Source organism: Stegostoma tigrinum, chromosome 31, assembly GCF_030684315.1.
Source record: "Stegostoma tigrinum isolate sSteTig4 chromosome 31, sSteTig4.hap1, whole genome shotgun sequence".
NCBI classification, from domain to species: domain Eukaryota; kingdom Metazoa; phylum Chordata; class Chondrichthyes; order Orectolobiformes; family Stegostomatidae; genus Stegostoma; species Stegostoma tigrinum.
Window position 1 is genome coordinate 28199826 of NC_081384.1, and position 27202 is coordinate 28227027.

Sequence of the window (27202 nt, forward strand, 5' to 3'; positions counted from 1 at the left end):
CTAATTCTACCTGACAACGCTTTGGATAGTTTAGTTGTTAAAAGTTAAAGGTAAGGTGGGGCCTTAGAGGACTTTTCTCTTGTTTGATCCAAATTACTTTACTGGGAAGAAGGTGTAACATATTCATATCTGTTGATAATGACATGGGCACCTGTGATGTTTATAGGCAGACTGGTCATATTCCAGTCTTACAGGGACAAATTTTAAAATGTCAGGTTTAGTCAATATTTTTATCTTTCTATCTACAGAATGGAATTGAGCTCTAGAGGATAGAGAATTAGCACTTCTACATGGATACGAGGCCCATATGATTCAGGTCACATTGGAGTGTGTGTTAGTAAAAGTCAGTAGAAAGTCACTGAAATGTTGAGGTGCAGATTTCTTGAGGTACCCCTGAATTGCATGAACATGTCATTCTGTCAGAATTCTAAAATGAGTGAGAGGGAACAATACAAGCAGTCAATCCTGCATCTGAGGCAGATAAAATGCTAGACCAATAATCTATAGCTTCCAGCAGTGGTGGGTTGCTATGACTTTCCACTCTCAGGGACAAGGGAAGGAGGTGGGCAAGAGCTCGACCTCAGCCAGAATGGGAGTCAAACCCACATTGTCGGCATTGTTCTAAACCATACACTAGCCATCCAGTCAACTGGACTAACCAGACCCTATTTCATAAAGAAATTGGAAAAGAATATCAGACAGAATTCAAACTGGCAGCTGGTTTTCCCATCTCCCATTTTATGCAATTTCATTGATCTTGTGCCTTTAAGTAATTAGCTGTTGCAGCATTTAAAACTCCTCCCCTCAAATGAATCTGAGATGCACATTCATTGTATGCACCAAAAGCTATATTACATACATCTGGTCTGGTAGAAGCAGACAATGGCATTGTACCCAGAAAGGAAATTCAGCTCACATGTTCAAATTCACCAAATGTGGGCCTAATCAACGTTTGGTAAATTAAATCTTTGGTCTCCTTCTAGGTGACAACTTTAGATCTGCAAAAGGCATACATTTTGACCATTTTGATTCCTGGGATGGCAGGACTTATGTAGAAGAAGAGATAGAGTAGGTTAGGGTTATATTCACTAGAGTCTAGAGGAATGGTGTGCGGCGGTGGGTGGGAGGAGGGATGTCTCACAGAAACCTGTAAAAGTCAGACAGGTTGGATGCAGGAATGATGTTCCCGAAGGTGGAGGAAATCAGAACCAGGTGTCATTGTTTAAGGATAAAGGACTGAAACGAGAAGAAATTTCTTCACCCAGACAGTGGTGGACCTGTGGAATTCACTACGACAAAGTGGTTGAAGCCAAAACATTGTGTTTTCAAGGTGGTGGCAGATGGGATAACAGGATACGGGGCTGGGGGGGTGGGAAGGGCAGGATTGGGCCATTGAGCTTGATGATCAGCCATAATCATAATGAGTGGTGCAGCAAGCCTGGGGGCTCCTAATGGCCTAATCCCACCTTCTATGTTTCTACATTTTGAGAAAGAGAATCTTACCCCATATCATCCATTATACAACCAGACCAGGCATCGGGACACCAACACTCACCTGTGAAAGGAATACAGGAAATGTATTAGTGAAATCCAATGAATGATTGGAACCTTTAGCAATACCTTGTGAGAAACATAGTTATCAGATCATCTGTGAAAATCCTACTTTGCAAAGATTACAATCTAGAAGTTCAATGGCGTAGCATCAATGCTTCAGGCACTAGATGGATCCCCAATTCTCCAACATGATGGTCAGGAATGCTGTTCACTAGAAGGCAAACATTTTTTGCCTATCATAATAGCGTGAAGAGAAAGACAGAGGTCAACTTGAATTTAGGCTTTTTGCATTGAGGGTGGGCCATGGTAAATAGATTTCTGGTACAGTACTGAGTAAAGAAGAGGATCACCTGCCGGGCACAATATAATTGTTTGGAAATGTACCTCACCTGTGAAATAACTCAGCAATTGAACATTGGGAGAATTCAAAAAAGAATTTGACAAGCTTCTCACTCAAGCTGAATTCTTCATTTTTCTGTGGATACATCCAAAGCTCAACTATATGTGCTCAAATCTGTTCCACCTCTAAATCAGAAGACGGCTAACAGAAATAAATGATAACTAAACTTACAAAAGGTTTAGAATAGACTAGTTTAAATCAAAGTAAATATAAGTAAAACTCATTTAATTAATATCTTAAAGGAATGAGATCATCTGGAGTCAACTAAAGAACAAAGAGATGGAGGAACAAAAAGATAAAAAATACCTAAAAGAGCTGAATTTCCTTCTCACACACACCAGTAAATCAAAAAAAACAAAAAAACTCCGGATGCCGGAAATCAGGAATTACAAAACAGAAATCACTGGAAAAACTCAGCAGGCATGGCAGCATCTGGGGACAGAAAGCAAAATTAACGTTTCAGGTCCAGTGAATCTTCTCCAGTTTTAATACCTTCAAAAATATCACTCCAGAAGTGACACATGAAATGACCAACGAGATATGCATAGGTCTAATGCAACTGAAAACAAATGGTGGAAATACACACAGCATTAACCAGTTGTTCTGCAGCAGTGCACTGGGCGTGTCAGCACTTTCTTGGAATCTTACTACTGGGATGCGGGGGTTTAAATCTGAAAAGGTCAACCTGTCTTAAAAGTTACTACAAGTTGCTTTTAGAGTGACTGGATTATACCAAGGCGGGAAATTTAAAAACAGGAAAGTTTGCAGCCTGTGACACTAAGTCATCAGCATTCGTAGCCTGTCCTTAAATACCCTTGAGAAGCTGGTGCTGAGCTACCTTCTTGAGTCATTGCAGTCCATGTACTATAGATTGACCCATTATGCCCCTGGGGAGAGAATTCAAGGATTTTGGTCCAGCGACAGTAAAGATACAGTGATATATTTCCAAGTCAGGATGGTGAACGGCTTGCGGGGGAACTTGCAGGTGGTGATACTCGTCTGCATCTGCTGCCTTTGTCATTCTCGATGGTAGCAGTTATGGGTTTGGTAGATGCTGTCCAAGGAGCTTTGCTGAGTTTTTGTAGTGATCCTTGTAGATTATACACATGGATGCTATGGAACATCGGTGGTGGAGGGAGTTGATGTTTGTAGATGTGGTACCAAACAAGTAGGAAGCTTTGTCTTGGACAGTGTCAAGCTTCTTGACTGTTGTTGCAGCTGCACCCATCCAGGCAAGTTGGGGGGCATTCCATCATACTCCTGACTTATGCCTTGTAAATGGTGGACTGGTCTTGGGGAGTCAGGAGGCATGTTATTTGCAGTAGCTTTTCCAGACCCTGAGCTGTTTCTTTTTTACTCACTAACAGGATGGGGCCATCACTAGGCCAGGCATCATTTACTGCCCATCCCTAATTCCCAGGGGCAGTTAAGAATCAACAACATTGCTGTGGGTCTGGAGTTGCATGTAGGCCAGACCAGGTAAGAATGCCAGTTTCCTTCCCTGAAGGACAATAGTGAACCTGATGGGTTTTTCCAATAATTGACAATCGATTCATGGTCATCATTAGATTCTTAATTCCAGATTATTTTTTTAAATTGAATTCAAATTCCACCATCTGCTATGGTGGGATTTGAACCTAGGTCCCCAGAACATTAACTGAGTTTCTGGATTAACAATCCAGTAATAATACCACTAGGCCATCACCTCCATTCACGACCACAGTATTTAGGGTTTCTGGTCAGTTTCTGACTGTGGGGGATTTAGTGACGGTAACACCATTGAGTATCAAGGGGTGATGGTGTCTTATTGGAAATGATTATTACTTGACATTGTGAGATGCAATCATTATTTGCTAGTGGTCAGCCAAAGCCTGGATATTCCTGCTACATCTGGACATGGACTGCTTCATTATTCTGAGGAGTCACGAAAGGTGCTGAACATTGTGCAACTTCAGTAATCATCCCATTTCTGACCTTATTAATGAAGCAGCTGAAAATGGTTGGGTCCAGGACAACCTTGAGGGACTCTTCAGAGGATTCCTGGAGCTGAGATGACTGGTCTCCAACAATCAGAACCATCTTCCTTTGTGCAATGTACAACTCCAACCATTGGGGAGTCTTCCTCTGGTTCCCATTGATTAGTTTTGTTCGGGCTCCTTGATGTCACACTCAAACCTTGATTTTAGGGTAGTCACTTTCTCCTAACCTCTGGAATTCAGCTTGTTTGTCAAAGTTTTAACTAAAGCTGCAACTAAGGAGCTGTGTGGCCCTGTCGGAAACCAAACTGGACGTCACTGAGTAGATCCTGCTTGGTAGCACTGTTGATGACACCTTCCATCACTTTACTGATGATGGACAGTAGACTGATGGGGCATAATTGAAAATAATTTAGATTGCTCTGTTTTTTGTGTCTAGGACATACTTGAGCAATTTTCCACATTTTTAGGTATATTCCAATGATGAAGCTATGCTAGAACAGCTTGCCATAGGGGTATGGCAATTTGTGAGCACAAATATTCAGTACTATTGCCAGAATGTTTGTCAGTGCACACAGTCTCTGTAGCATCCAGTGCCTCCAACCATTTCTTGACATCACGTGAAGTAAATTGAATTGACTGAAGACTAGCATCTATGATGCTGTGGACCACTGGAGGAGGCCAAAATGGATCATCGAATTGGCACTCTTGGCGAAAGTGAGTATCACTGCTTCAAACCTAGTCATTTACACTCATGTACTGGGCTTCTCCATTATCGAGGATGGGGATGTTTAAGGAGCCTCCTCTTCCAGTGAACTGTTTAATTGTCTGCCACCTTTCATATCTGTGGCAGGGCTGCAGAGTTTAGATTTGATCTGCTGGTTGTTGAAGTCTATCACTTACTAATTGTGCTATTTGACATGCATGGAGCCCTGTTTTGTAGCTTCACCCAGGTGACGCTTCATTTCAATATATGATGCTGCTGCTCCTGGCATGCCATCCTGCACTCTCAGTTGAACTAGTGTTGATTATAAGGTTGGAATGCGAATAGGCCATGAGACTGCAGATTGCTCAGATGACCCACAATGCCTCATGGGTGACGACTGAATCAGACAGATTCACTGGCAATTGAAAACAATACTATTCTGATACTTTCATATCCTTAGCACTGAAATATTGGCATTGTTTTCAGTGCTAGCGTGTGAGTTTGAAGAGTACAAATTGCGGAACATTGCTACACTTTATATTATAGGAGTAAAATGCTTTACGCAGTCTCTAACCATGTTATGTCTCTGCTTGGAGCACCTAATGCTTGACTTGAGTATCAGAATTTGATAGTGTTCTGTCTCCAATCACTAATAAATATACATAGTGTCTGTTTCCACACTGTATAACTATGATTCAGGGAAGTTAAGATACAAAAAGTGGGCTGGCTTATACTGCCATCTGGAGGTCAGACACAGATAAATGCCAGGTTGGCTCTGACCTGCAAATATGAATCAGGTTCAAGATGGTACTGAAACAGAATCATTGCAGGGCAGGCTGCTTGGCTCTTAAATACACGGTTCATGAATCGGGTAAATATGTTGTATAATTCAGCCACTTTCTATCATTCTTGGGATGTGTACAGCTGGCTATGATATACTGAATATCTATAAAATCTTTTCTCTAATGCATTGTTAGAGTTTACAACATGCAGTCAGTGATAAGTGCCACACAGTGAAGGGTCTATGGTTAGTTTGTCGAATAACATTATGTTTAAAGAAGAAATAAAGACCTGTTGTCAATCCAGTTAATGGCAGCGGCGTATAATGAATAAAGTGCAGGCACTTGAGGGATTCTCATTTCAAACATGAGCAAGGAAGAATGAGAGCGAGCAAGAGTAAAAGAGCATGTGTGAGAGCAATGACAAGGGAAATTTATCTTGATGATGATTATCTTACTCAGATTCAAATAGGAAGAAGCAAAAGATAATAGCTTCCAAAATGATGAAAGGTAATGCATATCCCTGTTTAGCATGAATAAATGTACTGAACCTGTAATATTTTATTAATGAGCTTACATAAATGGACTTAGCAATATTTATATTTTGCATAAGCCATCCATGTTAAAGCACTGTTATTGTTTACAGTTGGAAGCATTTGTTGCATGATAAAAGCTTTACAGCTAGAAATATTAAACCAACTTTGGTCTAACTAACTTTGTCCCTTTTGAAAGTTGGTTGCATCCAGAGGGTTCACACCGTTCTCCCCAACACTGCAACCCCCTGTTTCAAACTCCACTACCTGCAGTACATGGAGACGAGACATTGCACAATGGAAGGAAGGAAAGCCAGAAACCCAGTCTACTTTCACTCATCAAAATACAACCGTGCAAAGGCTCAGTGGAAAATATAGACAAGGCCGTGATAAATAAGGAAGATTTATAATTGCAAAATAAGGCTGTTTATCAACAAGACACTTTAACTAAAAATCACACCTTTTTTATCAACTGATCACCTCAGTTATGTGCAAGGCAAATTATTCCTGGCCCTTGACTTATGTTAGGGATCTGAACCATTTATTGTCTACTCTCCACCCTATAAAGTAAATGAAAGAGGAAAGAGGTACCATCTTTGGAATGCCAACTTTGTCTGAGTACTGGATGCAGCAAAATTACCTGAAGATTCAAAGAAGTGAGTTCCGAGGTTGAGAATAGCCAGCCAGCAACTTAAAAAATAAGAAATTGCTGAAGGGATGGTTCAGGTTGGAATTAATGTATGTTGCTGTAAGTAAACATTTGCTAAAACATTAAAATGCCAAGACAGCTTAATCTGCAATATTTCTGACCCAGTAGCTATTTTCACTCTGCTTTATGCAAGGGATTGCTCAATGTGTATAGAATTCAATTTAAATAACTTACGTGCTCCTGCATGATGTTTATTCCACATCATTCCAAGGTTTTGGCCCAAACTCTGAGCAAGTGCGACAGCCATTGTACCCAAATTTCCATACTAAACAAAAAAAAGAAGCTTCAATTCATTACTGATAACATTTTTTTTTTCACGAAACAGCTAAGTATTCATCTTCTGTGTAATATTACTTTTCACATATCCAAGAATTGTGAAGTATCTATTTGGTCACTTGTTAAGGAATGGAATTAACTCCTTTAGGGAACAGCTAATAATAGAACACACTCAGCTTTAGAAAAACACAAAATCCCAACCATCTCATAAAAATGTCTGTATTATTAATTCAGGTGAGTAAATTCACAGTTACACATCTAACACTTCATTGAATTGTTCACAATGCAATGTGCAGACCTTTGTGCGATGATACAGCACATTAGAAATTTTAACCCTGTGGTCCTGGGTAGAGATTTCCCAATGAGTTCCTAGTTCTAACCCAAGGACATTGAAGTTTATCTGTAACGTCAAAAGATGTTTCTTTCCTCGTGTTTTGGAAATGCAAAGGTTGGATGGCAACTTGCTCCTGCTCCTCCTACTCTCCTTTAGGAAGGAACTACTTACACATGCATTTCAGCAAGTGGAGTGGTTGAAGTGGAAGCAGCTCCAAGTTGTTATTTGATAACTTCAGCTCCCAATTACCTTCTCTTCTCTATTACTTTATAAAACTAAACTGGTGGGTGGCAGTGCTAAAGAATGGGATATTCTTCTATAATAACAAGGTGTAGAGCTGGATGAACACAGCAGGCCAAACAGCATTTTCTCCTAAATTTCTTTTCTACTAGTCATACCTAAACCATAAGATCTGCTGAAAGCAAAATGTAGCTCCTTGCACCCCATTCATTCAACAGGTCCTCAGCCCAATTTAGGAAGAGCTCAGAACATTTATTGTGTGAAACAAAATAGAAATTACTGGTGAAACTCATCAGGTCTGGCAGCATCTGTGGGAAGAAAGCAGAGGTAATACTTCAAGTCTGGTTACTCCTCATCAGAACTCCATCAGATAAAATGAAGTATCATCAGACATGAAGTGCTTTCTTACCACAGATGGTGCCAAGTCTGCTGAGTTTCACCAGTGATTTCTGTTTTTATTTCAGATCTCCAGCGTCTGTAGTTCTGTGTTTTAATTTACTGTGCAAAGCTTTTTCAACAGCCAAGCTGACCACCTTTACTACCTCCTGGCTGAAACTACCAGATCAACAACGATTATAGATGGCTTGGCGTTACCATAGGAACTAGGCTAAGTCTAGCTAAACTTGCTCCGTTCACTGAACAGGCAATTTTAATGCAGGATTTTGGCTTTTATTTGATGCTCAACAATTGATCTGATATGTTCTTGGAACAACTGACTCGAGGAAACTAGGGAAAATGACAGACGTTCTTACATGCGCAAGGTGAACCTCAGTCAGCACTTTTAATGGGATTTAAATGTTTTGTCTCCTGCTTTCTACAAATAATCAGGAATGTTCAAGACATTCTGAGAAGCACATGTGCAGCAGGTTAAGCTAAAATCGAACATGCCCCACACTTCCATGACAATTCTGCCATGATTAGCCACCTAATGCTGGTCCGGTTTTATCCAAACCTTGGATAATGGAGCAAATGAGAGGAGGTGAGAATGGCTGAATCCATGATTTAGGTGCTTCAATGACAATGCTTGTGGAACAAAAAGAGCAGCGCTGCATTCCACAATGACTTAGTTCATCGTTTAAGTAAGCAGTTATTGATTGACTGTTACCTAGCCCACACCACTTGATGCTTTATCTCCCTGTTCCTCAGTCTTGCTGTCAGGCAGGAAACTGATCCCCTCCCCACTAAATTCAACAAGACTGGTGGGAAGCCTTTGTTTTCTGCTTCATCATCTGAACGTCTATCATACATACCTGACATGGCACTCTCTTCCCAGCTCCAAGTTATTGTCAGGGCCATTGTTTCTGCACCACAAATGCCTGCACATTCAGTTTTCTACCTCTCACAGGCACTGCCGGTGGCGGCAATGGGCTGATGGTTACAATGGTTAATTGGAAGTATCAATAAATACATTTTGAGTGCACTGAATACATCTCTGCAAGACACACCATTCATCTACTGTCACCATGCACTAAGTGGGAAACTCACATTCCATTTGAAATAAGTGCAAGCCAAGGGCTTTTTTCAACAGTTGTATTTACATTTAGACCCCTTCAGCAGTTCATGCAGACCCTACTTAGGATAAAGCAGCCCATTTGATTGGCACCACATCCTCAAATATTCACTCGCTCCACCACCGGCAACCAGTAGCAGCAGTGTGTTACTATCCACAAGAGACATTGCAGAAATTCACCAAAGTTCCTCAGACAGCACCTTCTAAACCCACTCTGTCTAGGAGTACAAGGGCAGGAGATACATGGCAACAACACCATCTGCAAGATTCCCTCCAAGCTATTCACCATCCTGACTTGGAAATGTATCTCCATACCTTTGAAATCCTAGAAATCCTCTCTAAGGGTGTTGTGGAGCTACCTCCAGCAGAGTACTGCAACAGTTTAAGGAGACAGCTCACTACCACCTTCTCAAGGGGCAGTTAGGGTCAGGCAATAAACGCTGGCCAGACAGTGATGCACACGTCCCACAAATGAAGAAAAAAATGTTTGGGTTGTCGCACAATTGTTAAATGTCAACGTGAGGAGATCCAAAACACTGTGTAAACACTTAATGCATTGATAATACCCTGTGGAAACAGAATTTTGACTTCACAACTAGGCAGCGATATCCAAGCCCCTCCCTGGAGTAGATTCTGTACAGCACAGTTGACTTGCTTCATCAGTTTAGCACAAAGATGACCTTGTTCCACGCTTTTGGGCACCTCCTGCCCGTGTTCCACCCAGTACTGAAGTTAATCCATTCCCTGATGTGTCAACCCAGACATCAGTAATGAATCACTGATCCTTGCCTGAAAAGATTCTGTCATGTGAAGGTTAGCATTTGGTGCCTGTTTTACTGTTAAATGATGATGTACCAGATTGTACCAGAGGAGACAAGAGTAAACAGAAATCACATTTTCATGATGTATAAAAACCAAGGGTGGGATGTAATTTGTTAAAATGGATAGGGGAAGGAGGATACAGACAAAAACAACGAACCTCATTAATCCCTCCTGCTTTTGATAAAGAGCACATTCCTCCAATGTAGGCTGTTGCACTGTGACTACACTCAAATGTCCAGCCTCTGTGGAAGAGAAAATCAGATACCAAAATCAAACTTGAAACAGGTCATCAGAGATAATGGGAACTGCATATTCTTTCAGCAAGAGATGTGGACGTTACTGGCAGGACCTACGTTTATTATCTGTTCTTGTTGTCCAAATTAAAATTTTAATTTCTGTAATGATAATCCTTTCTGATGGTGACTGTTCTTTATTGACTTTAGAATAGTCAGAGCTATTTTATGACGCATTGAGCAGGATTATACAGCTTTCTGCCAGCACGTTTGAAAGTGGAATGGCTCTTAAATCATAGCATGTGACTTGCCGCCAACCTCCCTCTGTTTTAAAGGGGGTCAGTGGAGCTGCCAGTTGGCGCACTCACCCATGGGCCCATTGAGTCGCCAATTAATACCAACTTAAAACCCACATCACACCCTCGCCAGTCTTTAATTTCCTGATTCCCAAAACCTGTCCGCATGCAAATTCCCCTCCAATCTGCTTTGAGGAAACTGTTCCTTCAGTGTCGCTCGGTCAACATCAGATTTGGAAGTGAGTTCTACTTATTGCCACAAAGATGGGTTTGCATTATAACCCAGGACATAGATAAAGTGTCATTGGTGGCATGGAGAATTAAGTAAGACTGTTTAAATAGACCTTAAAACGGAGGGTTTACAGCAGCAGTAAATTTTCTCATAATTTGGTCCCAATACAGCAGGAGGCTGCAAGACTAATTAGCCTATTGTCATATTATCTTAGTTTAGAAAGTAGAGTATATTTAATTTAGCCTTTCAAGCAGGTTTTCAAAGAGAGGTGCATTCCGGAAATGATAATGTAATAGATTATAAGACAAATTTCATGAGAAAAGCCCAAATGTGGGAATGACCTGTTTCCAAGATAATAAAGTGTGGAGCTGGATGAACACAGCAGGCCAAGCAGCATCTTCGCAGCACAAAAGCTGACATTTCGGGCCTAGACCCTTCCTCAGAAAAGGGGGATGGGGAGAGGATTCTGAAATAAATGGGGGCGGGGGGGGGGGTGGTGGATGGAAGATGGATAGAGGAGAAGATAGGTGGAGAGGAGAGTATGGGTGGGGAGGTAGGGAGGGGATAGGTCAGTCCGGGGAGGACGGACAGGTCAATGGGGCGGGATGAGGTTAGTAGGTAGGAAATGGAGGTGCGGCTTGAGGTGGGAAGAGGGGATAGGTGAGAGGAAGAACAGGTTTGGCAGGCGAGGACGATCTGGGCTGTTTTTGGGATGCAGTATGGGGAGATGAGATTTTGAAGCTGGTGAAGTCCACATTGATACCATTGGGTTGCAGGGTTCCCAAGCGGAATATGAGTTGCTGTTCCTGCAACCTATGGGTGGCATCATTATGCCACTGCAGGAGGCCCAGGATGGACATGTCGTCTAAGGAATGGGAGGGGGTGTTAAAATGGTTTGCGACTGGGAGGTGGAATTGTTTATTGTGAACCAAGCATAGGTGTTCTGCAAAGCGGTCCTGAAGCCTCCGCTTGCTTTCCCCAATGTAGGAGAGGCCACACCGGGTACAGTGGATATAGTATACCACATTGGCAGATGTGCAGGTGAACATCTGCTTGATGTGCAAAGTTATCTTGGGACCTGGGATGGGGGTGAGGGAGGTGGTGTGGGGGCAGGTTTACCACTTCCTGCGTTGCAGGGGAAAGTGCCAGGTGTGGTGGGGTTGGAGGGGAGTGTGGAGCAAACAAGGGGGTCCCGGAGAGAGTGGTCTCTCCAGAAGGTAGACAAGGGTGGGGTTGGAAAATGTCTTTAGTGGTGGGGTCGGATTGTAGATGGTAGAAGTGTCGGCGGATTATGCGTTGTATCCGGAGATTGGTGGGTTGGTATGTAAGGACTAGGGCGATTCTCTTTTGGTGGGTATTGCGGGGAGAGGGGTGTGAGCGGGAAATGTGGGAGACACATCGAGGGCGTTCTCGACCACTGCCGGGGGGGAGGGGAAGTAGCGGTCCTTGAAGAACGAGAACATCTGGAATGTGTGGGAGTGGAATGCTTCATCCTGGGAGCAGATGCGGCACAGGCGAAGGAATTGTGAAATGGAATTTTTGCAGGATGGTGGGTGGGAGGAGGTGTATTGCACGTAGCTGTGGGAGTTGGTGGGCTTGAAATGGACATCAGTTTCTAGCTGGTTACCTGAGATGGAGACAGAAAGGTCCAGGAAGGTGAGCGATGTGTTGGAGATGGTCCAGGTGAACTTGAGGTTGGGGTGGAAGGTGTTGGTGAACTGGATGAACTGTTCGAGCTGCTCTTGGGAGCATGAGGCGGCGCCGATACAGTCATCAATGTGACAGAGGAAGAGATGGGGTTTTGGGCCAGTGTAGGTGCGAAAGAGGGACTGTTCCACGTAACCTACAAAGAGGCAGGCATAGCTTGGGCCCATGCGGGTACCCACGGCCACCCCCTTTGTCTGTAGGAAGTGGGAGGAATCGAAACAGAAGTTGTTGAGGGTGAGAACGAGTTCGGCTGGCGGATGAGAGAGTCGGTGGAGGGAGATGGGTCAGGTCTGCAGGACAGGAAGAAGCGGAGGGCCTTAAGGTCATCTGCATGAGGAATACAGGTTTTGCACCTACACTGGCTCTACACTCCATCTCTTCCTCCATTACATTGATGACTGTATCGGCGCCACCTCATGCTCCCTAGAGGAGCTCGAACAGTTTATCCACTTCACCAACACCTTCCACCCCCAACCTCAAGTTCACCTGGACCATCTCCAACACATCCCTCACCTTCCTGGGCCTTTCTGTCTCCATCTCAAACTACCACCTACAAACCGATGTCCATTTCAAGCCCACCGACTCCCACAGCTACATGGAATACAGCTCCTCCCACTCACCTTCCTGCAAAAATTCCATCCCCTATTCCCAATTCCTTCACTTCCGCTGCATCTGCTCCCAGGAATCTGCTCCCGGGATGAGGCATTCCACTCCCATATATCCCAGGATTCCTAATTCTTCAAGGACCGCAACATCCACGCCACCGCAGTAGTCGAGAACACCCTCGACCATGCCTCCAGCATTTCTGCACCTCATCCCTCACACCCCGCCCCGCAATAACCGCCAAAAGAGAATCCCCCTCATCCTCACATACCACCCCACCAACCTCCGGATACAACGCATCATCCTCCGACACTTCTGCAATCTACAATCCGACACCACCACTAAAGATATTTTTCCAACCCCACCCTTCTCTGCCTTCCGGAGAGGCCACTCTCTCTGCAACTCCCTTGTCCACTCCACACTCCCCTCCAACCCCACCACACCTGGCACTTTCCCCTGTAACCGCAGGACGTGGTAAACCTGCCTCCACACCTGCTCCCTCACCCCCATCCCATGTCCCAAGATGACTTTCCACATCAAGCAGATGTTCACCTGCACATCCGCCAATGTGGTATACTGCATCCGCTGTACCTGTTGTGGCTTCCTCCACATTGGGGAAACCCAGCAGAGACCTTGGGGACCATTTTGCGGAACACCTATGCTTGGTTCACAATAAACAACTACACCTTCCAGTCGCGAACCGTTTCAACTCCCTTTCCCCCTCCTTAGGTGACACGTCCATCCTGGTGCTCCTGCAGTGCCACCATGATGCCACCCGAAGGTTGCAGGAACAGCAGATCATATTCCACTTGGGAACCCTGCAGCCCAATGGTATCAATGTGGATTTCACCATCTTCGAAATCTCCTCTCCCCCTACTGCATCCCAAAAACAGCCCAGATCGTCCTCACCTGCCAAACCTGTTCTTCCTCTCACCTATCCCGTCTTCCCACCTCAAGCCGCACCTCCATTTCCTACCTACTAACCTCATCCCGCCCCACTGACCTGTCCGTCCTCCCTGGACTGACCTATCCCCTCCCCACCTATCTTCTCCTCTATCCATCTTCCGTCCGCCTCCCCCGCCTCCCTATTTATTTCAGAATCCTCTCCCCATTCCCCTTTTCTGAGGAAGGGTCTAGGCCCGAAATGTCAGCTTTTGTGCTGCGAAGATGCTGCTTGGACTGCTGTGTTCATCCAGCTCCACACTTTATTATCTTGGAAACAGGTCATTCCCACATTTGGGCTTTTCTCATGAAATTTGTCTTATAATCTATTACATTATCATTTCCGGAATGCACCTCTCTTTGAAAACCTGCTTGAAAGGCTAAATTAAATATACTCTACTTTCTAAACTAAGATAATATGACAATAGGCTAATTACTCTTGCAGCCTCCTGCTGTATTGGGACCAAATTATGAGAAAATTTACTGCTGCTGTAAACCCTCCGTTTTAAGGTCTATTTAAACAGTCTTACTTAATTCTCCATGCCACCAATGACACTTTATCTATGTCCTGGGTTATAATGCAAACCCATCTTTGTGGCAATAAGTAGAACTCACTTCCAAATCTGATGTTGATCGAGCGACACTGAAGGAACAGTTTCCTCAAAGCAGATTGGAGGGGAATTTGCATGCGGACAGGTTTTGGGAATCAGGAAATTAAAGACTGGCGAGGGTGGGATGTGGGTTTTAAGTTGGTATTAATTGGCGACTCAATGGGCCCATGGGTGAGTGCGCCAACTGGCAGCTCCACTGACCCCCTTTAAAACAGAGGGAGGTTGGCGGCAAGTCACATGCTATGATTTAAGAGCCATTCCACTTTCAAACGTGCTGGCAGAAAGCTGTATAATCCCGCTCAATGCGTCATAAAATAGCTCTGACTATTCTAAAGTCAATAAAGAACAGTCACCATCAGAAAGGATTATCATTACAGAAATTAAAATTTTAACGTGGACAACAAGAACAGGCAATAAACGTAGGTCCTGCCAGTAACGTCCACATCTCTTGATGAAAGAGAAGAGATTGTAATAACCAATCTCAGCAATGAGTCCCCTACTGACAGACAGTCACCTCCACAGGCACAAGATTGCTGAATAAAAGAATCGAGGCAACATGGAACCTTTCCTCAGTGCATAAATACAAGGACTGTAATGATCACAATGTATTTTACGTAGAGGCTAAGTGTCATTATCATTCAGAAGAAAACTGTTGTCTCTGTGGTAAAATGGTACAACAGTTAAGGGGAAATGACATGGCTTTGACTTGAATACTTACTGTGATAGGCTACATTAATATTGCACAAGCCCACATACAGTTACCCTGAGGCTGGAAATGAACCTGGGTCCCTGGTGCTATGAACCCAAACTGAAACTGCTAAAATGAAAAGAAACAACGGGATGATTTCAAATCTGTCTTGGCCCCAATGCAAGATGCTTACTTTGCGTTTGCATATGAGAAGTTTGCCAAGTTTGCTCTTTTCAAAATTGCACCCCTGGGAGAGAAAGCACTGTCTTCCTGATCTTTCAGTGTTGAGGAAGGGGGCCTGCTTTTTTGCCCCCCTCATTATACCACCATCACTAAGTGCCCCTTTAAGTCAGGCACCATGCTAACAAAATCCTGGAACTTGTGCCTGAACAGATCAGTGGGTTTACCTACACTGCAGCACTCCATCTGACTATCACCTGCTCGAGAACAATCAGGAACAGGTAACAAACGCTGGCCATGCTCATAATGTTCACATCCCTCGCACAAATAAATTAAGAATTCCTCTCAATTTAGTCAATGTCAGCACTTGAAAATGCATCTTAAAAAAGTTTACCTCCAACTTGTCATATGGGGATGAAGAGCAGATAGAATCATAGACTCCCTGGAGTGTGGAAACAGGCCATTCAGTCCAACAAGTCCACACTAATTCTCTGAACAGCATCCCACCCAGACTCACCTCCCTCTCCTGTAACTCTGTATTTCCCATGGCTAATTCACCTAACTTGCACACTATGGGCAATTTAGCACGTCAATCCAACTAACCGGCACATCTTTGGGTCGTCGGAGGAAACTAATGTCCCTGGAGGAAACCCATACAGACACGGGGAGAACGTGCAAACTCCACACATACAGTTACCCTGAGGCTGGAAATGAACCTGGGTCCCTGGTGCAGTGAGGCAGCAGTGCTAACCACCTTGCCAGTATAATGAGATCCTTTCATCCTGATGAGTCAGCGCACAGAAGATTCAGCTGTGATAACCAATTTAACCAGATTTCAGTTGACTGCCAGATGTTCTTCAGTTTTGTGCTTATCTAGAGCAATAATGAAATTTTCTAAGTAGTAGTTCACAGGAATGCATGACTGTTTTGATTAATGTTCACAACAATCTTTCCCCACTGTGTTTATTAGTGCTGTGAAACAAAATGCAGAACAGTAGAAGCCAGGAAGCAGTGTGTGGCCAACTAATAAGGAGAGCTTCTGTTTCTTTTAAAGCTCTGTTATAATTAGCTAAGGCATTGACATCTTTGAACTCTCTTCTTTCCATATATGAATTGTAGGCCATTAAGTAGGCTCCCTTATATGTAATGCAGTTTCAAAAGAAACGTAGCTTTTATGATTAATCAAAGTGCTATAATGCAGATCCATCTCACATAGCATCACTAGAAATTAATCAGATGGAAGGCGGACTGCAGTAGTGTATTCTATTTCTCACTGATCTTTGAGGCAAAGATGACCACATTCATATCTGGCATAGCAAGATTTTGATAATACAATTAACAATGTATGGTTCTGTGTGTGTTTAATGTAATAGTTTCTGATTTGTCTTAGTTTTTTAACAAACACAGTTTAGTTTGAGTATCTGCCAGGGACGCAATTGACAGTTAAGGAAATTGCTTTTGAAATATTGGTCTCGCTGGCCTAAATTGGTTTACAGATGCCAAACAGTCTGGCAACAAGCAATTTGCCTGCTTGATTGCTATAGGTGTGAGGTCTGTTTATCAGCTTTAAATAAATAAGTAAAAAATCGAACCCAAGAGCTGAAACAGAGTATGACACCTTGTTTTTTTATATAGTTTACTGACTGTCATGATCTCTCAAATGTGTGTGTTGGACAAAACATCTATGTATAACTTAAGAGGACATCCTGATATTCTGTTAGGAACACTTGTTCTTAAATGCCTTAGAGTATTTGTGGGAATGTTTTGGTGAAGTACTAATAATAGTTGGTATTATTGATACCAATAATTACACAACTGCTCAGCATTTGTTCACACAATGAAACGTAACTTCTGAGGACGAAGATAATAGAATCTGAAATTAATTTAGACTACATGACTATAGTTCCAGAGGTCAGGTGACACCTGGTCTTGACAACCTGAAGTTAATGAAAGGTTGAAATTCAGGCTATTTCTTATGAATGGATGAGAAAATCTTCAACTTTTAAGGATAAGGATTGGAAACTCAGAATATTTGCTGACACTGTTTACCGTGGCTTTTGCTGGCAGCATTCAAATAATGCTGGGCCTTGGACGACAAGGAATTCTCATTTTGTCTCATTTCTTTTTATAACTATTTATAAAATCCCGCTTTATAAATGCTACTGGATTCATAAATCTGATTACTCAAATCTCGTCGTGTCAGGCACAGCTGACAACCCCCATTCTTACAAAGAGACCATTTGGAATATAGAGATTTAAAATAAAAGGATTTTATGCTTTCAAACCCTAAAGTCGTAGCATATGTTTGTTAGGATTCCAGCTGGCATATACTGAATGCTAAAGCTGATCTACTCCCAGAGGTTGGTACTGTAAATATGACAGGATTGCGCAGACGTGCTCTACACTAACTTCAGTAAGATTTTTGATAAGGTCCCTCCTAGAAGGCTGGTCAAAAAAGTAAAGCTCTATGGGATCCAAGACAAAGTAAACTTTGGACATAATGTACAGAAATAGTTACCATGGTGATGAAGTGAAAATTAGTCAAGATGCTACCCAACTGGAAGTAAAGCAAGCAAGACTGATAGTGTCAACTAGTAGTAATTCTTCAAATTTTAAACAAACAAGATGATTTTTCTTTTGTTAACAGAAGAGGTACTTCAAAAAGATATACCAAATTTCAAAAATACATTCAATGTAAGAACTTTGTGATGTACTTTTTTTTTCTTTACAAAATTTTGTAAACCTACAAAACCTGAGAAGCCTTACGAAAGCATGTGAAAGGCGTCACTGTTTTCTCTGACAGAGTTTCTTCGGTACTTCATGAAATCTCTGAGCGTCACCAGTGGATTTTCATTGATACTTATTTTGTCTCCAGATGCCCAAGTTTCCATAGCAACCAGCACAACCCGTGTATTCAATTGTTCTTTGTAAATCTAAAGCACAAAATGAAAGAATCACAAACAAAATACCTCAGATGTCAGACACGAACCTCCTGTTAGAAATATGTATTTAATGAACGATTAATGCTCATGATACCTACAGCTATTGGCTAAAGTTTGGGGGGGGGGGGGCAGCTATGGTATCTAAGAGGTGGACCAAGGCTTTTAACATAACTTCTTTTTTTATTATGGTTCAGTTGGAACATTTCTCTCTCAGGATAAATATTAGCAACACGTTAAACCTGTGCTTGCTAAAGCCGATTTTCCTCTCTATTTTTTCATGGTGGAATAAATATGGACCATTAATTCTTAAATCTCATTGACTAACTTGAAATCCTTGGACTTTGGTTTGAAACAAAAATGAGTTAGAGAGCGCTAGGGCATTCGACCTGTCCAGAGTCGAGATTGCAAAAATTTATATAGAAATATCTAACCAGCATGGCTGAGGTTGTCTACCACCACATTGAAAAGGCATCCCAAGTGTTAGTACTTGGATATTAAAATTTATCACCTGGAACATATAGTTCACAGGGTAACCTTCAAATGTGCCTGGGGATGAGGCTTCTGTACTACAGATACAGCTGGAACAAAGACCATCCTCCAATAACCGTTACGCAAAGGGAAAGATTGTTAAAAATGGACTGCCCCCATTGTGGGTGAAAGGCCAGTGTTCACCCATCAAAATGCCTTTCTGTGAGGACCCATTGTAGGTTGTTTTGTCTCTCTCTCTCTCTCTCTCTCTCTCACTCACACACATCTGCTGCTACAAGTCCGAATATATCACAGAGATAGAAATTTGAAAATCAATAGAATCTCAAGTGCCGTTGCATCCACAATAGGAAAAGAAATGATTGCAGTACAAAGAGATTGCTCTGAGAACAACCAGCTCAGCCACAATGGAAATTTGAAGATCAAAATTGAAAATTAATTTACATTTTTTTTTGCAGAGTTCAAGATGGGTTTTACATTTCTAATAAAGTTTATACTTCTGACCGAATGAGTTTAGAATACAGCAAACTCTTGCTTTTTGATTTAAGGTATCTGTCTGGTTTTGTCCTTCACAACTTCACATAGGGTCAAGTATAAACTGGATTGAAAAAAGCACATGTAAAAATAAATCAACACTCTGTCATACCTATGCTAGGAGTGAAGAGAGAAGAATTTATTCACCTCATTGGGCCTGGCTGTAAGAATTTGTAAATTTTAGCCATCTCACCCATTGTTCTAAGTTCACTCAGTCACACATCTTTCATCACCCGATGAGACTTTTTGCGATGGCTCTAACATGAAGATATACAAATCTGCTTCATCAGTATCACTCACATTCCATGGCCAAATTAAAACAAAAGCAGCCTCAGCACTTCATTTAACCGTTCCTTGCTTTTGGCACCTTTACTGGCAAAGTGGCAAGACTTGAACAACTCACTAAAAAAGAAACTGGAGTATGTACTCCTGCTTACACTGATTTTTCTACAGTGGGTATCCAATCACAGCATTACTTTCAGAAGTTTATCTGATCCTACTGTCCTCTCTGGAGTCCAGGCAGAGTTTAGTGCCATACATATGTACTCTCCTTTACAATCTTAATGTTAGGAATTAAAAATAAGGAAACAGAGGTGAATCTGGTATTTTGTCTCAGATTTCACTACAGAGAATGCAAATAACATTCCAGTATCAACAATAAATCAGGAAATGAAAAGGATGCAGAAACTCAGGAACATCAGCAAAGAAATGGTACTGAGTAAACAGTTAGTGCTATACACTGACAAATGTCTGGGTTCTGATGGTTCTCATCTTATAGCCTTAAGAGAAGAGTGGTTCGTGAGATAGTTGATTCAGAGATGATCCCATTGGTTTGAAAGACAGAAAATTAACCTTTTTTTTCCAAAAAGTGTGAAAGGTGGAAAACAAAACTCTAAAGGCCAGTCAGCTTAAAATCTGGAAAACACTACTACTAAAGAAGTTATAGCAGTCTGTTAAATAGTTACCGTAATCAGGTAGTGTCGACGCCGTTTTGTGAAAGGGAAATCATATTTGGCCAATTGACTGGATTTATTTGAAGTGGTAACACATGACGGGATATAGTATGCTTAGATTTCCAGAAGGTATTTGATGAGGTATGGCATCAAAGTTTATTGCGGAAAATGAAAGGGTATGATGCAGGGGATGGCATATGGCATGCATAGAAGGGTGGCTGGCTGCAGGAAGTAGGTATAAATGGGTCTATTTCAGGTTGGCACCATGCAACTAGTGTTGTGTCACTGGAATCGGTGCTCAGACCTCAACTGTACAAATTATACAAATGATTTAGATGAAGTAACAGAAAAATGAGCTTGTGAAATTTGGTGACAATGTAAGATAGGTAGGAAAGAAAGTTATGAAAAGGACATAATAATCCTGCCAAAGGGATATGGGGATCAGTTAGCTGGATAGCTGGATTGTAATGCCTTGCAATGCCAATAATGTTGATTCAATTCCTGCACTGTATGAGGTTATCAGGAAGGTCTCTTCTTCCCAACCTCCCTGCTCGCCTGAGGTATGGTGACCCTCAGGTTAAACTACCTGGTGTCATTTCTCTTTCTTGAGACAGCAGCCTCATGATCCAGTGCCTACTGTATAGGTAGAATAGGTGAGTGGGAAAAGATGTGGCAAACAGACTACAACATGAGTAGATTTGTTGGTCACAAATTCTCTGTTTCAGGAGGAAGAATGACAAAATGTCCAAATGGTGACAGATCATAGAGTGTCGAGTTGCAGAGGGATCTATGTACCCTGCACAGGAATCACAAAAAGTTGGTCTGCAGGTCCAGCAAGTAACTAAGAAAGCTAACAGAAGGGGAATCTAAAACAAAAGTAGTGAGACTGGGCTTTAGTTAAACAAAGCATTGTAGAGACTGCATCTGGAGTGAGATGCTGCTTCGCCTGCTGTGTTCATCCAGCTCCACACTTTGTTATCTTGGATTCTCCAGCTTCTGCAGTTCCCATTATCTCTATTGTTCCCAGTATTGGTCACCTTATTTAATCAAGGATTTAAGTGCAATGGATCCAATTCAGGGAAGGTTTATCAAATTAATACTTGGAAGGAGAGGGGGTCTTACAAAGAGAGTTTGGGCAGAATAGGCTTATATGCTATGGAGTTCAGGAGAGTAAGAGGTGACCTGATTGAAACATATAAAACTCTGAAGGGTTTGACAAGATGTGGATGTTTCGTCTTCTGGGCGAATCTAGCACCGGGGTGACTGTTTAAATATCAGTGAAACCGAGGTGGGGTGATGTTTGTTTTTCTCTCAGAGGGTCAACAAGTCTTCGGAACTCTCTTCCTGAAAATATGGTGGAAGGAAAATCCATTAATATCTTTAAGACAGAATACATATGTCTTGTTAAGCAAGGGTTGGGGGGTAATTATCAGCAGTAAGCAAGAATTCATATTTGAGTTTACAGTAAGATAAACCAGAATCGGACTGAATGGCAGATTAGGCCCAAGAGATTAAGTGGCTTCCTCCTGCTCTTAACACAAATGTTCATAAGTATTGTGTCAAAGTAAACATTCTTCACATTGGAACCTTGATATGCAATCATTCTAAGCTTAATCTATCCTATGTGTTACTTAAATACACGCACACACAGTACATTTGTAATGTGTTACACAAATAAGCCTGAAATCGGGTGCAATAATGCTGTACAAAAACAAAAGGTAGTAGAAAAGCTCAGCAGGTCTGGCGGTATCTGTGAAGGAGAAAACAGACTTAACATTTTGGGTCTGGTGACCGTTCCTCAGAACAGGTTTCATATCAGGTATAACAAGGTAAAATGTTCTGATGTTATTGTTATTTTGGAGCAGGTTAACAGGTTCAATACTGACCAATCTTTGAAAGTGGTACTGCCTTGAGTTTAGTGGCCCATTTGCCCAGGTTCATTATTTTGCATGTGGTATAATGATCAGTTATCGGCATTCAGCAACCAATGAGATAAAGTACATACAATGACTAAAAATCACTGTTTTCATTTTATCATTTTACCGAGTGTTTCTCACCTCATTACTTTAACAAGCATATGCCTATACCTTGTGTGTACAAGATTATGTGCCAAAGGATGGTGTCTATTATTAATTTTGTTTACATACTAATTAGAAATGCAATTTACTACATTTGGATTCACAATCAACTACATGTAGCCAGGGACTAATCAAATGATCTCTACTGACCACGGAAAAGGTGATATCATATAATACTTTTGAAGGACTGGCTCACAGAGATTACAAATATACACAGGATTATGAGATAACAAGGTGTAGAGCTGGATGAACACAGCAGGCCAAGCAGCATTTTAGGAGCAGGAAAGCTGATGTTTCGGGCCTACTAGGGATGTGCTCCATTTTGTCAAATTGAACACATACAGATCACTGCAGGAGATCACAGGCTCTGTAAGAAATTGGCTGAAAACCTGAGATTAAGTTTGAGTTCTGAGGAAGGGGCACCAGACCTAAAACATTGCTGCCAGACCTGCTGAACTTTTCCAGCAACTTCTGTTTTAGTTCCTGATTTACAGCATGTGCAGTTCTTTCAGTTTTAATTTGATGGCTCCAAATTACCAGGCAAAGGGCTGAGAAATTGTGTTTGTTTCATTCATAATCAGATAGTTAGCAACCCTTACTACAAAGTGACCAACACAGCAACCCTGTTGCCCAATTTAAACATTGTATTTGACGATTATTACACAGGAGGACAGTGAGTCATACTGAAGTACTTACAGCATCGGCAAGATTCACAACCGATTTGGCAAAATTGCTTGTAAGTGTAGCAGAATAGTGTCGCTTTGTGAACTGTTGAGCACAAAGATTGAATTTCAATGCATGTGAAATACAAGCAAAATAGGCAGAACAAATCACTAAACAAAATCTGGATATTAATTAATTAACATTTCCCACTTTTTAAGAAACATTGAGACACGATTTCCAGTAAATGCTAACCATAAATTATTTTAAGATTCCTAGCTGGAATTCTGTCTGATTTTGTTGTGTCATTGCAGATTTTGTATTTACCAAAATAAAAATCAGTTTTGCAGAAGCTTGGTGAGGGACACTTTTCAGTGCCCACAATAAAACGTTATCACACGTGCTTATTCAAGTTGAAACTATTAGATTTAATACTAACATGTTACTTATGACATTCTAAAATGATTACAGTTTGAAGTGTGGGCTTATTTCAAAATAATAAGATTTCAAGACCTGCATGAATTCATAAAATAATGGAATTAGCGGCAAATATCGACACAGAGTTGTCCAACACATTAGGGAGTTAGGAAATAGCCTTTGTTAATATCAATGACTGGAATCTAAATATATTTATGCAACGTTCCTCTTTTTTATACATGGGTTAGTTAATGCTATCTTTGAAATAGTGGAATGGGTCATATGATTCCATCAAGCTGTCTGCTACTACGATCAATTGTACTTTACATGTCATTTTGTTTTGAAACTGTCACTTTTTCAACAAAAGTAAAATCCTAATCTAGCTCCAATATCCAGAGGGCCTGATTTACACCACAACTAGGACAACTTACATCTAAAGACAGTAGGCAAATGTTGTGAAAACTATAGCAGTATTTGATAACCAATTTTAAATTAAACATGGATAACGCACCAGGGTGTAGTCATTGACAACCATCAGCTCAATGTACTTGGTTTCTCTCAGAACAGTGTGAGGGCCTCGATGTACCTACAAATGGAAGAGAATCAGAAGACATTTGAAATGTTAAACCCTGTCTATAACTTCATAGGATGGTAAAGGAAACCAAGGGGATTCACTAATAGTAAGCTGCAGAGGCAGAAGTCTTCCAGCAACAGGAAGGCTGACATCTCGAGGAAAGTTAAGCTCAGCTCAGCTGGGCAGCTGCGGAATGAGTGAAAACTCACTGTATTCCATCACTCACAATATTCTGACTGAATAGCAAGGAGTGTTACAACTGATTAAGATATGAAACTGGAGAGGGAACTAGAGAGAAAACCATCTCTTTCAACAGTGTTAGGTTCCTGCAGGTAGGGCATCACTGGGAGCTCAGTATGATTAGGAGACAGAGTGATTATGGTAGTCAGCATTTCAAATATCAGGTGGCGGAATGGTGGGAGAATGTCCTTGGAAATATGGAAGATATGATATTAATATGGAATTAAATTTCTGATTTATATCTATTTGAGGAAATCCTTTGTCTGTCTGATCCTTTTCTCCATAAGGTGTCCTTGCCCCAAGGACACACTTTCTTCCAAAAGGGGCCCATTTAATTGCCCCAGCAGCCCAGCTTAAGGAGCTGTTTTCCCCCCACTCACTGTTGCCACCTGCAGTTGGAGGTCCTGGACAACTGCTTGAGATACCCTGCTCAGTGCCATTCCTCATCATCGCCATCCTGCGTCTGCAGCTTCCATCACACCTGACTTCTTATAATCTTATTGAGCCTGAAATAAATTTATGTCTCCCTTGATTTCTGGGAAAGAGAATTCCACAGATTAACAACTCAGGGAAAAACATCTTACCTCTGTATTAAAAATGAGATCTTGCATTCTAAAATTGTGTCCCTAGTTCTTGCCTCTTCTACTATGGCAAACATTTGCTCAGCTTCCAGCCTAGATTACCCCCAATATTCAAGCATAAAAACTTAAACTGTTCAACCTTTCTCCATTAGCCCCGTTTTCCCCCTCCTTTCTTCCATGGGATGTGGGCATCTCAGGCAGGGCTGGCATATGTTGTCCATCTCTAACTGCCTTTGAACTAAGTAGCTTGCAAAGCCACCTCAGAGGACACTTAGTATCAACCACATAGGGTCTGGAGTCATTTAGAGGCTCTGGTGTAGGAGCCATGTTGGTTTAGCTATAATTGATGATAGTTTAATGGTACCCTGAGACTACCGTTATATACCACAGGTACAAACAGAATGTAAGTTCCGCCACCTGCCGTGGTAGGATTTGAACCTTTAACCCTTGAGCATTAGCCTGGCCCTCTGCATTACCATTCCAGTGACAGTACCAGAACAACAGTGCAAGCCCCTTGCTCATCCAAGATTGAGTCAAGAGAACCTTCTCCAAACTGCTTTGTATTTTTGAAATAAGGAGATTGAAATTGTACACAGAGCTCCAGATGTGGTCTCACCAATTACAAACCAGTTAAATTTCCCTAGTTTTACACTTCATTCCCTTTGAAATGAACTCAAATACTCAATTTGCCTTGCTAACTACTTGCTGCTCCTGCAAGCCAAATCTGAGAGATTCACATACCAGGACATTCAGATCCCTCTTGATTTCAGAGTTCTGTAAACTCTAAAACTCCCTCCACTTAAATATACTGCTGTTCTATTCTTTCTGTCAAAACAGATACATTCACAATTTCCCATATTATACACACCACTTGCTGAATTTTATCTACTCATTAACTTAAATATACCCCTCTGCAGATGGCCTACCTCCTTATTCGTCACAAATAGATTGTAAACCTTTGAGGCCCCAGAACTAATTCCTGTGGCATTCCATAAAAATATACTCATAAATTTGAAAAGCATAATTTCCCTTTTATAAAACTCAATCAAAAAGTAGGGGGTATCTGGATTAGCACGTGGAAGTGGAGTGGTTACAATTCCAAGTTTGATGCTTAGATTTCTGGAGAATTGCTCTAATAGTTAACCCTTAGTGATGTAATCCCTGTTGACGGTATTACTAGATGAGACAGAGTCCCAAATAAAATCTGATTTTAAAGTTTTTTTTTAAGTTTATTCAGTTTTCAAGGTGGTTACTCAATGAAATATATTCACAAGCCTGTAAATGTTCTCTAACAATAGAGTATACATAAACAAACCTGCAATCGGTTAGAAAGATCTTAACACAAACATTAAAACAAAGATATCACCATTTTCTCGATGCTATCCATCGCAAAAATTCAAGCCCAGAAAAATTAGACTCCTACCTTAACCCTAAGTTTTTATTTAACTGATACATTCCAGATTCTTTTCTTTGAAGAGTACTGACAACTTTACAATTCCTCTCAGAGTCTGATTGTATGAGCTTTTCACAATTCTGACGGCCTACACTTCTTCAATTCTAACATCCTTTAGATTTCTAATCTAGAACTCTCCTGGCTTGGAATATTTCACAAACCACCAAAAAACCACTGTTGTTGTAGTGACTGGTCTGAATTGGTAACTCTTGCTGGGACAGAAAATTAAACTTGTTTCTGAACTCAACTCTCTTCTCAACATCTGGTGATTTCTGGTGAACTGGTGTTTTTAGCTGTCACAACAGGTGAATCCAGCATCATCTCCCAATTAACAGACTGCAAAGAGGTTACACTTACCTGTCGTTTAGTTCGTGCCCTTAGGACTTCTGGAGGAGAGTTCTGTTGCATCTTGTCATCAGTAAAGCACCCTGAGAGGATACACAATGAAAGAATATGTAAACGTATGGTCACTGTGTGACATGTAGACATAACATTTCAGAACTGGATGAATTCTTCTCACAGACAATGGAAAATAAAAGAGCTAACAAACACAACTGTCTTGTTTCTGAGTGGACCAGTACTGATTGATCGCTGTAAGCTAGCTCTGACTGTGCTTAGTAGTAATGCTTTATATATATTGGACCAGTAACTTAGCTTAGCATTTCATTGGTCTCCTTTCTTTATCTTCTTACTGCAGAGAATTTTCTCCCTCCATCTATCACTTGCTTGTCTGTTCGAAGGAGAGTTTCAATGTGAAAATTTTAATGGTGACGAACACTACTGTCTTCAAGGAGTTAAGTGGTTCGCACATTTAGGAATAATTGAGAGAGAGAGAGAGAGATTTGGGTACTTCTAGAAATATTTTCCATGATCAGAATATGTTTGTTGGGGTAAACATAACAGGATTCATTTTAACCTTGTGCGATTGTATAAAAAGGATGATAGTGATTCAC

The 27202-nt window shown here is 41.4% G+C and overlaps 1 protein-coding gene across 3 annotated transcripts in view; it reads right to left on the reverse strand.

Moving 5' to 3' along the window:
- Window positions 1-27202, reverse strand: part of adam11 (ADAM metallopeptidase domain 11) — a 154309-nt gene that overhangs the window by 56020 nt on the left and 71087 nt on the right. For all 3 annotated transcript variants that reach the window (XR_007250449.2, XM_048560902.2, XM_048560900.2), the window contains 7 exons: window positions 26607-26677; window positions 23913-23987; window positions 23021-23092; window positions 18098-18264; window positions 9997-10081; window positions 6832-6922; window positions 1504-1555 (listed from right to left, as the gene is read on the reverse strand). Coding sequence is in view for 2 of the 3 variants with exons in the window: in XM_048560902.2 (XP_048416859.2) it covers window positions 1504-1555; window positions 6832-6922; window positions 9997-10081; window positions 18098-18264; window positions 23021-23092; window positions 23913-23987; window positions 26607-26677 (613 nt within the window). In the remaining variant the exon portion in view is untranslated. The remainder of the gene's footprint in view (window positions 1-1503; window positions 1556-6831; window positions 6923-9996; window positions 10082-18097; window positions 18265-23020; window positions 23093-23912; window positions 23988-26606; window positions 26678-27202) is intronic.